This window comes from Hemitrygon akajei, unplaced genomic scaffold, assembly GCF_048418815.1.
Source record: "Hemitrygon akajei unplaced genomic scaffold, sHemAka1.3 Scf000063, whole genome shotgun sequence".
NCBI classification, from domain to species: domain Eukaryota; kingdom Metazoa; phylum Chordata; class Chondrichthyes; order Myliobatiformes; family Dasyatidae; genus Hemitrygon; species Hemitrygon akajei.
Window position 1 is genome coordinate 4,250,995 of NW_027331949.1, and position 14,912 is coordinate 4,265,906.

The 14,912-nt window shown below is 42.6% G+C and overlaps 1 protein-coding gene and 1 long non-coding RNA gene across 5 annotated transcripts in view; one reads left to right on the forward strand and one right to left on the reverse strand.

The window, feature by feature from the left end:
• LOC140721855 (uncharacterized) overlaps positions 1-10,436 on the forward strand; it is a 30,632-nt gene extending 20,196 nt beyond the window's left edge. For 3 of the 4 annotated variants that reach the window (XM_073036672.1, XM_073036671.1, XM_073036674.1), the window contains exon 2: positions 6,260-10,436. In XM_073036672.1, coding sequence (XP_072892773.1) covers positions 6,653-7,624 — 972 coding nt within the window. In that variant the 5' untranslated portion in view covers positions 6,260-6,652 and the 3' untranslated portion in view covers positions 7,625-10,436. Of the gene's footprint in view, positions 1-1,160; positions 1,381-6,259 lie in introns of all 4 variants that reach the window. The other variant, XM_073036673.1, reaches the window with a different exon arrangement.
• Positions 2,532-11,397, reverse strand: LOC140721868 (uncharacterized). The gene is made up of 3 exons (XR_012097490.1): positions 10,791-11,397; positions 5,664-5,772; positions 2,532-4,050 (listed from the first exon to the last, which is right to left on the reverse strand). It is a non-coding gene; the product is annotated as an uncharacterized lncRNA (long non-coding RNA).
• Between the last annotated feature and the right edge of the window lie 3,515 nt (positions 11,398-14,912).

A 14,912-nucleotide genomic window follows, 5' to 3' on the forward strand; every position in this document is an offset into this window, starting at 1 on the left:
AGAGAATATAGGGGATTTGTTAGTTAGGGGAACAGAAGTAGAAGGGGACTAATATCCTAGTGGTAAGGCTTGCTAGCTCTAGTGGGGGAGTTACACTAAAGTTGCAGGGAGGGTGGGAGCCAGAATGACAACAGATAATGGAGAGGGTGAACTGAATTGACTTTATTACTTATTTCCTTCATATACATGAGTAGAAACATTTACAGTACTTCTCCGTCTAAATTTGCAATATGCAATTTATAGTAATTTATAATAAACAGTATGTACAGCAGGACAGTGAACATAATATAGAAATACAGTTTTATCAGCATGAATTAGTCTGATGGTCTGGTGTAAGAAGCTGTTGTGGAGCCTGATGGTCCTGGCTTTTATGCTGTGATACCATTTCCCAGATGGTAGCAGCTGGAGCAGTTGGTTGGGTTGACTGGGATTCTCAATGATCCTTCAGGCCCTCTTTGCAGCCCTGAGTAGTGGGAAGTTCACATCTACAGATGTGCTGGGCTGTCTGCACCACTCTCTGCAGGTTCTTGCGATTAAGGGAGTACAGTCCACATACCAGGCTGTGACACAGCCAGTCAGGATCCTCTCAATTGTGACCCTGTCGGATTGTGGTCACCAACCTTTTTAAGCCCAAGATCCCCTACCTCGGTCTTAGTCATAGACAAGATCGACCTACTAAATTGTTTAGAGAAAAAACAGCTCAGATTGTACTTCCAACTTGGGGCCCTTTATTTGGGCTAATAGTATTTTAATTACATAAAATGCTTTTGTCAAACGTTCAAATTAATTAACCAAGAAAACACAGTGACTAGCATATCAAACAGCCCATGGCGGCATCGAGCTAATCAAATAACATCTTGAATAAATGGTGCTGAAGCGCTTTTGCTCGAATCAAGTTTATCACTTTGACCACCAGTGTCATTACATGAGAAAAGTCCATGACTTTCCCAGCCAAGGCCTGCTGATGAATCACACAGTGATAATCCAGGAAGTCGGGAAAATCAAGGTCATTACAGCACAGTGCTATAAAACTAACTCGCATACCGTGCATTGCTGGGGCTCCATCAGTAGTAATTGCCACCAGTTTATGAATGGGGATGTCATTTTCACGGACTTTTTTTAAAAACACATTGTAAATATCCTCTCATTCTCTCCTTTAGGGGCAAAAGATTGAGGAAGTCCTCCTTTGTTGTTAAATCCTGGAAAGACATTCTGACAAATACAACAAACTGAGCTGTTTGCAATATATCCAGGGATTCATTGAACTGTTGTGAAAAATATTCACAGAGTGACAAGTCCTTTAACACTTGTCGATCCATGTCCTCTGAGCAACATGTTTACTGGGCCTTCAACCCCGATTTCAGCTCCTCAACTTTCCTGGTATTGGTAAAGTGTTACTGAGAAACTAATATAAGTTTCAGGGGTATGCAAGCTAATGACACCACTGTTTTCGTTTCCCATTTCCTAACGTTTGGGGAATGTTAGAATTTAAAAGGAGCGAAGTGTTGTATTGTGAGCATTATAAAGATAAATGAATACTAATTAGGATTATGGTAATATAGCAATACTCCCGCTACCCAAACTGTTTGTAAAGAGATATTGTTTCCGGGGTTTTCCTTCCGGTCTTTTCTACCAGCTGCACATTAGTGAAAAACCTTTGTATGCTGTCACGTACCCCGTGACCGGGTTAAAGGACCAGCAGAAATGGAGAACACATTGGAGTCCAGTTTTACTGTAAACTAACAGTGTTTATTAGTAAACTAAGTAATACAGTATTATAAATGCAAATATATGAAACCGGTTAGCAATGATATATACAGAAGTGTGGAAATAGGAACCAAAATCAGGCTCTTTCAAAGCTAGCAGTAAATGGATACAGTCCTACGATATGATGAAGAGTTCAGTTCAGTTCAGGTCGAGGTAGTTGTTTTGGTAATGTTGGAGAGAGAGAGATGATGAGAGGGGATGCCGTTGCCGTCGATCTTCCCGTTATCTTCCAAAGTCCTGATATGGTCACCGACTGTGACCACACTACATACGACCGTTCTTCAGTGGTGGACCTGTCACCTAGGCGAGGGTGGACACACAAACAGTTCCCCACCGGTTGCACCTTCTCACACTGTGAGACACTGATCAATTTCCCAGAATTGATCCTCCAAAAACCCCATCTTCACGTGGCTGCACAAAGCTCATTCAGTGTCCCGAGGTGTGTCTGTCTCAACAGACCTGTTTTTTATCCCCCATGCTGGACACCAGCTGTCCATCAATCAGCTTCTCCCTGCTGTCTCTGCAGGAATCTTAACAAACAGGCAAATGTGTCCTTGGAGAAAGGTAAACATTCAGCAAAGGAACCATAAGTAAATCTCTCTCTCTCCCTCTCTCTCTCCCTCTCCCTCTCACTCTCCCTCTCCCTCTCCCTCTCCCTCTCCCTCTCCCTCTCCCTCTCCCTCTCCCTCTCCCTCTCCCTCTCCCTCTCCCTCTCCCTCTCCCTCTCTCTCTCTCTCCCCCCCTCTCCCCCTCTCCCCCTCTCCTCTCCCTCCATAGTTCAAGGGGGTCAATGCTGGACCCTGTTTCAAACTCGGTTTGGACATCACAATGCGAATATCGTTTTATGATCCTAGATAAATTTGTTCCTTTTGGGCATGAAGTTGTCGAGTGGTCCTTTTTCAAAGTAGAAGTTACAACATATTTGCATCAAAAGGTTTATCAGGCATAATGTATTTGTGTATTTATTTTTCAGTTTTTTCCCGGATCTACTGGGAAAGTCTCGAAGATCGACCGGTCGATCACGATCGTCTGGTTGGCGACCACTACTGTAGAAAGTTCTTAGGATTTAGGTTCCCATTTCAAATGTTTCAATGGTCTGAGGTGAAAGGGGCACTGTTGTGCCCTTTTTCACCACACAGCTAGTATGTACAGTCCACATGAGATCTTCGGTGATGTGTATGCTGAGGAACTTAAAGATGTTCAGCCTCTTAACCCCAGATCCACTGATGTAACTAGGGGTTAGCCTGTCTCCATTCCTCCTGGAGTCCACAATCAGCTCCTTTGTTTATTTTGTGATAAAGAGGGAGAGGTTGTTTTATTGACACAACACAGATGTCCTTCAGGCCTCAGGGCAAGGAATTATGATATTGTAGCCATTACTGGGACTTGGTTGCACCCAACAGTCTGAGAGATTTAGAGGAACAAGTTTTTCTCTAGTGATCGCAGACTATGCCAAGAAACAAAGGTTGATATATTAAGTAATTTAATTTTTCATATATTTTGTCTGGGACCCTCATACTGTAAAAGGACTAGATGGGGTAGAGTTTGTCAACTGTGCCCCTAATCAGGGCATAGTATTCCCGATGTAGAAGTGTGCAATAAGCTGTTAGGAGATGATCCAGGGTTGGTGACAGAAATTAGTGATCATAATACCATAAGATTCCAAGTAAATATGGAAAAAGAGTGTTCTGGACCACGGGTTGAGGTTCAAAATTGGAGAAAGGTCAATTTTAATGGCATCAGAAAGGATCTGACAGGTGTTGTTTGGGACAGACTGTTTTCTGGCAAAGGAGTACTTGGTAAGTGGGGGGCCTTCAGAAGTGAAATTTTGAGGGTGTATATATATTTCAAGAGATATCAAGGCCCCGGGTGTTTTGTTCCTCTAAATGCCTCGGACTGCTGGGAGCAACTAAGACTCATTAATGACTACAGTATCATGATTCCACACCCTGAGCTCATCTGACTTTCTTTTTAGTCATCTTCTTTTGGTTTCTAAAAGCTTCCCAGTAGATTTTGCTCTTTTGTTTGCCCTCTCTTTGTTTTTTATGTTGGCTTTGGCTTCTTGTTTCAGCCATATTTGTGTCCTCCTGCCTTTAGAGTGCTTCACTGTGATGTATCCACGATGCACCTCCCAAATTGCTCCCAGAAACTCCAGCCATTGCTGCTCCATTGACATTCCTACCACTTTCCACTTCCAATCAAGTTTGGCCAGCTTCTCTGTCATAGAAACATGGAGAAGTTCAGTGCAGAAACATACCCACTCTGGAAGATCAGAATGGTAATCTATACGAGGAGACAAAATAGATGGGGGAGATTTTAAATTGTATTTTTGCATTCACATTTACACAGGAGATGGACACAGTCTATAGAAGTGAGGCAAGTGAGTCATCAATTTCCTGGACCCTGTACAGGTTACAGAGGTGGAGGGGTTTGCTGCCTTAAGGCAAATTACCATGAGTCAATCTCCAGAGCCTGAAAAGTTATTCCCTAGGACCCTGCGGAAGACAAGTTCAGAAATAGTCAGGGCCCAGGTACAGATATTTAAATCATCTTTAGCGACAGGTGAGGTACTGGAGGATTGGAGGACAGGCAATGTTGTTCCGCTGTTCAAGAAAGGCTCTAAAAATAAACTACTAAATTATATGTTGGTGAGCTTGACATCAGTAGTGGGAAAGTCATTGGGACATTTGTGCAAGGACTGGATATATAAGTATTTGGATAGATGTAGACTGATTAAGAATAGACAATTTGGCTTTGTGCATGGCCGGTCATGTCTAACCAATCATATAGAGTCTCTCGAGGAAGTTATCAGGAAAGTGGATGAAGACAAGTCAGTGGATGTTGTCTACATGGACTTTAGCCAGGCACTTGACAAAGTCTTATATGGGAGGTGGGTCAAGAAGGTTCAGTCACTCAGCATTCAAGATAAGATAGTAAACTGGATGAGACACTGGCTTTGGGAGAAGCCAGAGTGTGGTAGCAGATGGTTGCCTCTCTGACTGGAGGCCTGCGACTAGTGGTGTGCCATAGGGATCAGTGCTGGATCTGTTGTTGTTTGTCATCTATAATAGTAATCTGGATGATAGTGTGCTTAACCGGATCAGCAAATTTGTGGATGACACTAAGATTGGGGGTGTAGTGGACAGTGAGGAAGACTATCGTGGCTTGCAGTGCGATTTGGATCTGCTGCAGAAATGGTTTGTGAAATGGAAAATGGAATTCAATGCAGAGAACTGTGAGGTGTTGCACTTTGGTAGGACCTACCAGGGTGGGTCTTACACAGTGACTGGTCGGGCATGGAGGAGTGTTGTAGAGGAAAGGGATCTGGAAATTCAGGTCTATTTTTCACTGAAAGTGGTGTCACAGTTCGAAAGGGACGGAAAGAAATATTTCGTCACATTGGCCTTCATGAACTAAAGTACTGAGTACAGGAGATGGATGTTATGTTGACATTGTACAAGACATTGGTGAGGCCTAATTTGGAGTATTGTGTGCAGTTTTGGTCAGCAACCTACAGGAAAGATGTAAAAGAAGTTGAAAGAGTTCAGGGAAAATTCACAAGAATGTTGCCAGGTCTGGAGGACTTGGGTTATAAGGAGAGATTGAACAGGTCAGGGCTTTATTCCTTGGAATGTTGAAGATTAAGGGGACATTTTTATGGAGGTGTACCACAATTATGAGGGGTATAGATGGGGTAAATGCAAGCTGGCTTTTTTCCACTGAGATTGGGTGTGACTACAAAGAGAGGCCATGGATTAACGGTGAAAGGTGAAACATTAAGGGAAATATGAGGGGAAGCTTCTTCACACAGACGGTCATCCAGCTGTACAATGAGCAGACAACCCAACTGGTGCATGCAAGCTCAATTTCAACATTTAAAATGTCAGTATATGTACCTGCATTGTAGGGGTACAGGAGTAGACAGCTTCAATAATTCAACATAAAGTAGATGGGCCAAGGGGCCTGTTTCTGTGTTGTAGTTCTCTATGACTCTGTGACAAGAACCTGAAATAATACAAAAAATCACTCTGTCCTTTTAACAGCTGTGCGGATCAACCATTCATCTCAGCAGGAAATTTTTATATGGTTTTAAAACTGTGGCACTTTAAATTAACAGTGCATTAAAAAAAAACCCAGCTGCACATCAATAAATGTTCTTTGTGTGAGAGTGTTTCAGTTACTGTGGGGACAGATGCCCATGCAGCTCAGTGGGAAAAGGGAATAATACCAATGGAGAGAGTCAAACTGAGCCAGGTCACAGATTGGAGATGGTAGAAATGCCCCATTCTTATAGAGACAGGAAGAGCATCAGCGAGTTTGATGATCATTCCAGATACCAGCACTGTGCCCAGTTAGAAGATGATTTCTCTCTCCAAATTTGGTTGAACTTCACTGTAACAGTGTGATGTCAGATCATACCTTGACAACTCAAGTGATCTCATCTGAAATATTGTCTTTCACTCATTGATGTATTTTGTAAATCTTTTTTCAGGTTAAAAACTACAAGTAATTTATCTACAGGGACCTCAAACACAACACATCAGTTTTGCTGTGTCTGTCCAGCTATTTCAGAAGTGGAGCAAGGGATTCACTTGTTCATCCTTCCTGCTCAGACTGTGGGGAGCGATTCACTTGGTCATCTGACCAACTGGCATGCCCGTCATTTTACACAGGGACAGTCACCTTTTCAGACTGTGGGGATTCAAGGTCATCTCATGAAGGTACATCAGCAAGTTCACACTGGGCAAGGACATTCATCTGTTCTGTGTGTGAGAAGGGATTCAGTCGGTCTTCCCACCTGTGGACACATCAGTCAGTTCACACTGGCCAGAGGCTGGTCATCTGCTGCATTTGTGGGGAAGGATTCACTCGGTCATCTGACCTAATGGCTCACCAGCGAGTTCACAGTGGGGAGCAGCCATTCACCTGTTTGGTCTGTGGGAAGGGATTCACTTGCTCATCTAAGCTGAAGGTACATCAGCGAGTTCACACTGGAGAGAGGCCTTTCACCTGTTCGGACTGTGGGAAGGGATTCACTCGGTCATCTGACCTAATGGCTCACCAGCGAGTTCACACTGGGGAGAGGCCGTTCACTTGCTCGGACTGTGGGAAGGGATTCACATGCTCATCCCAACTGAAGGTACATCAGCGAGTTCACACTGGGGAGAGGCCGTTCACATGCTCAGACTGTGGGAAGGGATTCACTTTGTCATCTCACCTACTGAGACACCAGTTAGTTCACACCAGGGAGTGGCCGTTCACTTGTTCGGACTGTAGGAAGGGATTCACTTGCTCATCCCAACTCAAGGTTCATCAGCGAGTTCACACCGGGGTGAGGCCATTCACCTGCTCAGAATGTGGGAAGGAATTCAACTGGTCTTCTCAACTACTGACACACCAGTCAGCCCACACAGGGAAATGGCCGTTCGCCTGCTCAGTCTGTGGGAAAGGATTCAATCGGTCATCTCAACTGAAGGTACATCAGCGAGTTCACACTGGAGAGAGGCCGTTCACCTGTTCAGAATGTGGGAAAGGATACACTCAGTCATCCCACCTACAAGCACACTGGTCAGTTCACACTGGGGAGAGGCCGTTCACCTGCTCAGTCTGTGAGAAGGGATTCACTCGATCATCTCAACTGAAGGTACATCAGCGAGTTCACACTGGGGAGAGGCCGTTCACCTGCTCAGACTGTGGGAAAGGATTCACTCAGTCATCCCACCTACAAGCACACTGGTCAGTTCACACTGGGGAGAGGCCGTTCACCTGCTCGGTGTGTGGGAAAGGATTCACTCGATCATCTCAACTACAGAGACACCAGCGAGTTCACACTGGGGTGATGCCGATCACCTGCTGAGACTTTGGGAAGTAATTCTCTCAGCAAAATCAACCAAATGTGCATCATTGAGTTCACAGTGGGGAGAGGCCGTTCACCTGCTGTGAATGTGGGGAGCGATTCATCTGGGCTTATGTAACTCTTGCTTCAGCTAGCAGCTTAATATTGGGGATGAGAGCCGGCCCCCCCCAGCCCTGCCAAAGTGAAGAAATCGCGTTTGGGTGGATGTTGCATGATGTGTCCCCTGTTACAAATCAGTACCCGAAATAACAAACAGAACACAATATGCAATTAAACGATTGAGCTTTATGATGCCTACTTTGACTATAGGGTTATTAAAGAAAACAAAAAGAAAGTGCTTACTTTCTCCATTTGTGTCTTCTCATCCCTCCCCAGTTAAAGAACATGAAAATCTCTCTTCCAGGCTCACAAGAAAGAACATTTCTCTCATTGGATAGCCCCACTTTCCAAAACCCTGTTATCTCTGGTCATAACGTAAACATTGTTGCTACAGAGAAACCTTACAGTGAAACCTTAGAGAGAGACCATTACATGAGCAGTGAAACCTTACAGCATGATACACTTATGACACACTACCGTATTCACACTGGCAGAAATGTTCCAATAAGCTTCATGGTGGATATTTGTCCATCACCATTGCTGAAAGCAATTTCGAGAGTGACTGTCGGTGCTGAACTCTGAAATTATTGCTGCTGCTCACCACACCCAGTTCTGCACCCTGGTCACTGGGCATGGGAGGAGTTTCTTCTGCTGCATTTAATATAGAATTTAAAATAGAATTGATTTATTTGTCTCAGATCCAGGATATTAAATTTCTATGCTATGACCCTATGGAGTGTGCCTCTGAGGAAAGCCAATATTATGCACTCCTCGAGTGGCAGAAGTTCCCAGTCATGGTGATTGGAGAGGTTAAAGGAAGAGAGAGCTGTGCATTATTGGCCAATGTTCTGGATGTTCTTTGGTTACAGACAGGACTGATGGTTCCCCATACCACCTGGTTTTCCCCGGGTTCAAGCCAAAAAGCCTAGAGTTCCTTGCCTCCACCTTGACAAAACAAGCCTCCAGCACTGAGGGAGGCTGGCAAGAATAGGCTGTAGGCCAACTCCAATACAGGAAGGAAACTGACGTGAAAATGGGAGATGTGGTAAGACATTCTTTTAACATGACCGAACCAAAGATGTTGTACCCCATCTCTTGGGCAATTTCAGGCCATGAAGTCGGCCAGACCAACTGTCCCCTTGACCGGATCACCACGAAAGGACAGACTTTCCCAACCATTCCACAATAGTAGTGGACACTGAGGAAGACTATCATGGCTTGCAGTGTGATCTGGAGAAGCTTGGAAAATGGTTTGTGAACTGGAAAATGGAATTTATGCAGACAAGTGTGTTCTTGCACTTTGATAGGCTACAAGGGGAGGTCTTTAAAGTGACTGGTCGGGCACTGAGGAGCGTTGTAGAAGAATAGGATCTGGGAATACAAGTCCTTAATTCACTGAAAGTGGTACCACAGTTAAATAGGTACAGAAAGAAAGATTTCGGCCCATTGGCCTTCATAAACCAAAGTACTGACAACAATAGATGGATGTTATGTTGACTTGTAGAAGACATTGGTGAGGCCTAACTTGGAGTATTGTTTGCAGTTTTGGTCACCAACCTACAGGAAGATGTAACATAGGTTGAAAGAGTTCACTGAACATTCACAAGGATGTTGCCATGTCTGTAGGACTTGGGTTATAAGGAAAGATTGAACAGGTCAGGACTTTATTTATTTAATGAGGGGACATTTGATTGTGATAGAGTGCTATAGATAGGGTAAATGCAAGCTGGCTTTCTCTACTGAGATTGGGTGGGACTTCAGCTACAACCAGAGGCCATGGGTTAAGGGTGAAAGGAGAAATGTTAAGGGGAACTTGAGGGGAACCTTCTTCACACAGATTGTCATCTGGGTATGGAATGAGCAGCCAGCACAATTGGTGCACGCGAGCTCAATTTAAACATTTAAGAGGTTTGTATAGGTACCCGTATGGCAGGGGTACGGGAGTAGACTGTTTAAATAGTTCTGCACACACTAGATTGCCCAAAGGGTCTGTTTCTGTGTTGTAATTTTCTATGACTGTGACAAGAGCATAAAATAATACAAAAATTGAGCTTTTAACAGCTGTGCAAACCAACCATTCATCTCAGAATACACTCATCTTTTGTTAACTTTGGGATATTCAATTTTCTTAAAAATTCATCTATTATAGAAGAATCCTGAACAAATTCTGATTGATATAAAGAATTATAAAAATCTTGAAAGGCTTGCTTTATCTCTTTATGGTCGATCGTCAGAGTGCCATCTCGTTTACGAATCCCAGTAATTTGTCGTTTTACCGAAGCAGTTTTCAATTGATTAGCCAATAATTTGCCAGACTTATCTCCATGTACATAAAACTGGGTTCTAGATTTAATTAACTGATTTTCAATCGAAGAGGATAATAACAAAATATGCTCCATTTGAAGTTCAACTCTTTCTTTATAAAGTTCTTTGCTGGGGGTCACTGAATAAATCTTATCAATTGCTTTGATTTTATCAACCAATGTTAATATTTTAGAATTAGTTTGTTTCCTAACTCCAGCAGAGTATGAAATAATCTGTCCACGAATAAATGCTTTAAAAGTGTCCCATAAAATTCCACTAGAGATGTTAGAGTGTCAGATTTATCATTAGTAGATGCTAATGGATCTTAATAGATAGCTTCAAAGGTGCATGGTCAGAAATGGTAATGGAGTCATATTTACAATCAATAACATCTGTAAGTAAACGGTGATCAATAAAATGTAAACAATTCTTGAATAATTATGATAAACATGAGAAAAGTATGAAAACTCTTTGTCATTGGGGTGTAAAAAACGCCAAATTTCAGAACTTCCAGAATTAATCTTAAAGGAATTAATAAGAGAGGCCGATTTATTCGGAAGAGCTTGTGTGGGCTGAGATCTATCCATCGAAGGTTTTAAACAACAGTTAAAATCCCCACCCATTATCTGCATGTACTGATTCAAATTAGGAAAGGATGTAAATAGACACTTAAAAAATTCAGGACAATCAGTGTTTGGAGCATAAACATTAACTAAAACAAGTTTTTGATTAAAAAGTAGACCAGTAATAAGCAAAACTCTACCTTGTGGCTCTGAAATTGTTTCATAGTGTATACAGGAGGTTGAAGAATCTATAAAGATGGAAGCCCCTCTTACTTTGGCTTGGGAATTCGAGTGATACTGTTGGCCCTTTCAAAACCTAAAAAAACGTTGACTATCCACCTTCCTCACATGAGTCTCCTGTACAAAGATAATATTAGCATTCATTCTGTGGAATACTTTGAATAGTTTTTTCCGTTTGATCGGATGATTTAAACCATTAGTATTCCAAGAAACAAAATTAATAATCTTATCCATATTGCCAATTTTATTACAATTAACACATAAGGTTAAAAAAAAGATGAACTCATGAAGCGAGAAGAGGGAAGTAAGTTCAAGGAGGAACCGGATGTCATGACACTGTAACCATTTTGGTAGTTTCGAATCAGCCCATGAAGTAAAACTAAGCGTGAAGCAAGCAAAAAGAAAAATCCCCCTCCCTCCACCCTCAAAACCCCAGGAAAAAAGCCAAAAAGAGGCAAGGAGGCAATCTAATACTAAATTTACCCCCATGTCTCAAGACAGCAACTCAAACAAAAAAAGTTAAATAAAAGATACAAACCACCCATATTATAAGAAAAGGTTAGTATAACAAAGATCAAAGTATAAAATTAGAATTATATATATAAAACAAAAGGATTTAAAAAAATAAAACGATAAAACCCATAAATGGATAATATTGTATTAGTGTCTTAAAAGAAAGTCCTTATAGTTATTCAGACACATCAAAACGGATGTGACGTATCCAAGCACTAAGGTCTTCCGGGGTAAAGAAACGGCAACTTAGAAAAGTTTTTTACTTTTTAAAAAAATCTGAATATTTAAACGTTAAAAATATAAAAAAGTGTATATGGACTTAAAAGAAAACCCTAATGAGTTACTTTCAAAACTAATAGAATAGTAATATAAAAAGAAAAAACACAGAATAAACCGAAAACGGACTTTTACCGTGTGTAAGAAATACGTGTAAGCCATCACGTAAAAAAAATCATCATTTTATAAAAGATCCAGATCTATAAACTAATTATTACATTAGTCAACCCGTAGTAAAAAAAAGTATTATTCTTCAAGGAATCTTTGAGCATCCGCTGGAGATTTGAACAGCCGATAAGTTCCATCAATGAGAGTAACTCTCAAATGTGCTGGAAATAACAGCGCGTGCTTGTAGCCTTCCTGATGAATTTCTGACATAACCGATTTAAAAGCCATTCTTGCCCTTAAAACTTTGGGACTATAGTCTTCCCGAATACGGAATTTAAAATCTTGAAAGCTGATCATACCCTTTTTCCGGGCAGCCTGATTCAAACGTTCTTTGGTATGAGGATAATGGATCCGGAGAATTACTTGTCGTGGTTACAAACCTGAATCTGATTGAAAACGAGAAATGCGATGTGCACGGTCGATTATTGGAAGGGTATCCAGTACTTCTGAGCCGAAGACATCCATTAAAAATTTGGAGAAAAATACAGTGAGATCACCGTTCTCAAATTTTTCCGGAATCCCAATTATCAGGAGATTTTTTTCTTCGAGAGCTGTTTTCAAGATCAGTGATTTTAGATTTATAACGATCCAGCAGTTGAGAAGTCGAAGCTTGCTGTTGTTGCAGAGTTTCAATTATGCAATCTCTCTGGCGAGCGGCATCTTCAAGAACTAAAATACTTGCTTCTTGTTGTTGTGAATCCAGTGTAAGTGATTGAAGTTTTGCGTTGTGTCTTTAAAATTTCATCGAACGTAGAAAGCTTTGAGGTTAATTTATTCTCCAGTTTTTCAAGTCTGTCGTCCATAAGCTTCGCAATTGCTTCCAAAGTTAACGGTTCTTTTGTCTGTTTCAATTCCTTTGCTTTAGACATTTCAACGAATGGGTATAAAAAGATCAATTGGGGGGTGCTTGTAGGTAAAAAAAAAGTAAAAGGATTGGAGTGAAGCCTAAAACCGCTTCACTCCATAAGCGCCATCTTGAGACTCCCCCCAACCATTCATCACAGCAGGAATTTTTTACATGGCATTAAAACTGTGATACTTTAAATTAATAATACATAAAAGAAAATCCCATCTGCACATCAAAAAAGACTCTGTATATGCGATTGTTTCAGTTACTGTGGGGTCAGGCACCCATGCATCTCAGCAGGAACAGAGAATAATACCAATGGAGAGAGTCAAACAGGTTGGAGATGGCAGAAATGCCCCAATCTGATAGAGACAGGATGAGCATCAGTGAATTAATGATCATTCCAGATACCAGCACTGTGCCCAGTTAGAAGGTGATTTATCTCTCCAACTTGGGTTGAACTTCACTATAACAGTGTGATACCAGATCACACCTTGACAACTCAAATGATCTCATCTGAAATGTGGTCCTACACCCATTGATGGGTTGTGTAAATATTCTTACAGGTTAAAAATGACAAGGAATTTGTCTACGGGAACACAATACGCCAGTTTTGCTGTCTCTGTCCAGATAATTCAGAAGTGGAGCAAGGGATTCAATCGACCATCATTCCTGCTCAGACTGTGGGAATAGATTCACTCGGTCATCTCAACTGAAGGTACATCAGCAAGTTCACACTGGGACAAGGCCATTCATCTGTTCTCTGTGTGAGAAACGATTCAGTCGATCATCCCACCTGTGGATACACCAGTCAGTTCACACCGAGCAGAGGCTGGTCATCTGCTGAATTTCTGGGAAAGGATTCAGTCGGTCATCTGACGTAACGGCACACCAGCGAGTTCACACCGGGGAGCGGCCGTTCACCTACTCAGACTGTGGGAAAGGATTCAGTCAGTCATCTCACTTACTGACACACCAGTGAGTTCACAATGGGGAGAATCTATTCACCTGCTCAGTCTGTGAGAAGAGATTCACTCACTCTTCCACCCTACAGAGACACCATCGAGTTCACACTGGGGAGAAACTATTCACCTGCTCAGTCTGTGGGAAAAGATTCACTGATTCATCCACCCTACAGGGTCACCAGCGAGTTCACACTGGGGAGAAGCCATTCACCTGCTCAGTCTGCAGGAAGGGATTCATACCTTCATCCCAACTGAAGGTACATCAGCGAGTGCACACTGGAGAGAGGCCGTTCACCTGCTCAGAATGTGGGCAGGGTTTCACTCAGGCATTCAACCTACAGAGACACCAGTCAGTTCACACTGGGGAGAAGCCGTTCACCTGTTCAGTCTGTGCGAAGGGATTCACTCACTCATCCACCCTACAGAGTCATCAGCGAGTTCACGCTGGAGAGAGGCCATTCACCTGCTCAGAATGTGGGAAGGGATTCACTCAGTTATCCCATCTACAGAAACACCAGCGAGTTCACACTGGGGAGAAGCCGTTCCCGTGCTCAGTCTGTGGGATTGGATTCACTCTGTCATCCCAACTGTTGGCACACCAGTCAGTTCACACTGGCGAGTAGCCGTTCACCTGCTCAGAGTGTGGGAAGGGATTCACTCGGTCATCCCAACTACTGGCACACCAGTCCATTCACACCGGGGAGAGACGGTTCACCTGCTCAGACTGCGGGAAGAGATTCACTTACTCTTACACCCTACAGAGACACCAGCGAGTGCACACTGGGGAGGACCTGTTCACCTGCTCAGAAGGTGGGAACGGATTCACTCAGTCATCTCCACTACTGGCACACTGGTCAGTTCACAATGGGGAGTGGCCATTGTTATGAATCCCTAGGTTTCGTTAGCTGTGGGCTGTCATTTTAAGAGAGAGAGACAGAGATTAGGATGCCGAGTCAGTCTGACTTGCAGCTTGTTTAATTCTCTCACAGCTTGTTTAGTTTTAACCAAGGACACAGATACTCAGAGTCAGACAGAGACGAAGGAGGAAAAATGGAAGGATCGAAACCAGTGTTTGGAATTTCACTATGCCCACAAGGGTGGGTTAATTATCGATTCACCATACATCGAATGTGTGGTTGCCTCCTCGTTTGATCCATAGGTGTGGATCAGATTTGGGGTATCCTGTGAAGACCACTTCTGTGTTAACCCTTAGTCCTGGGTGTGGTAATTCACTTGAAGGCGATACCCTTTGTAACAAGTCACTTTCGGTTATAATTCGTATATGGATTTGGAACGATGATGGATAAAATCTA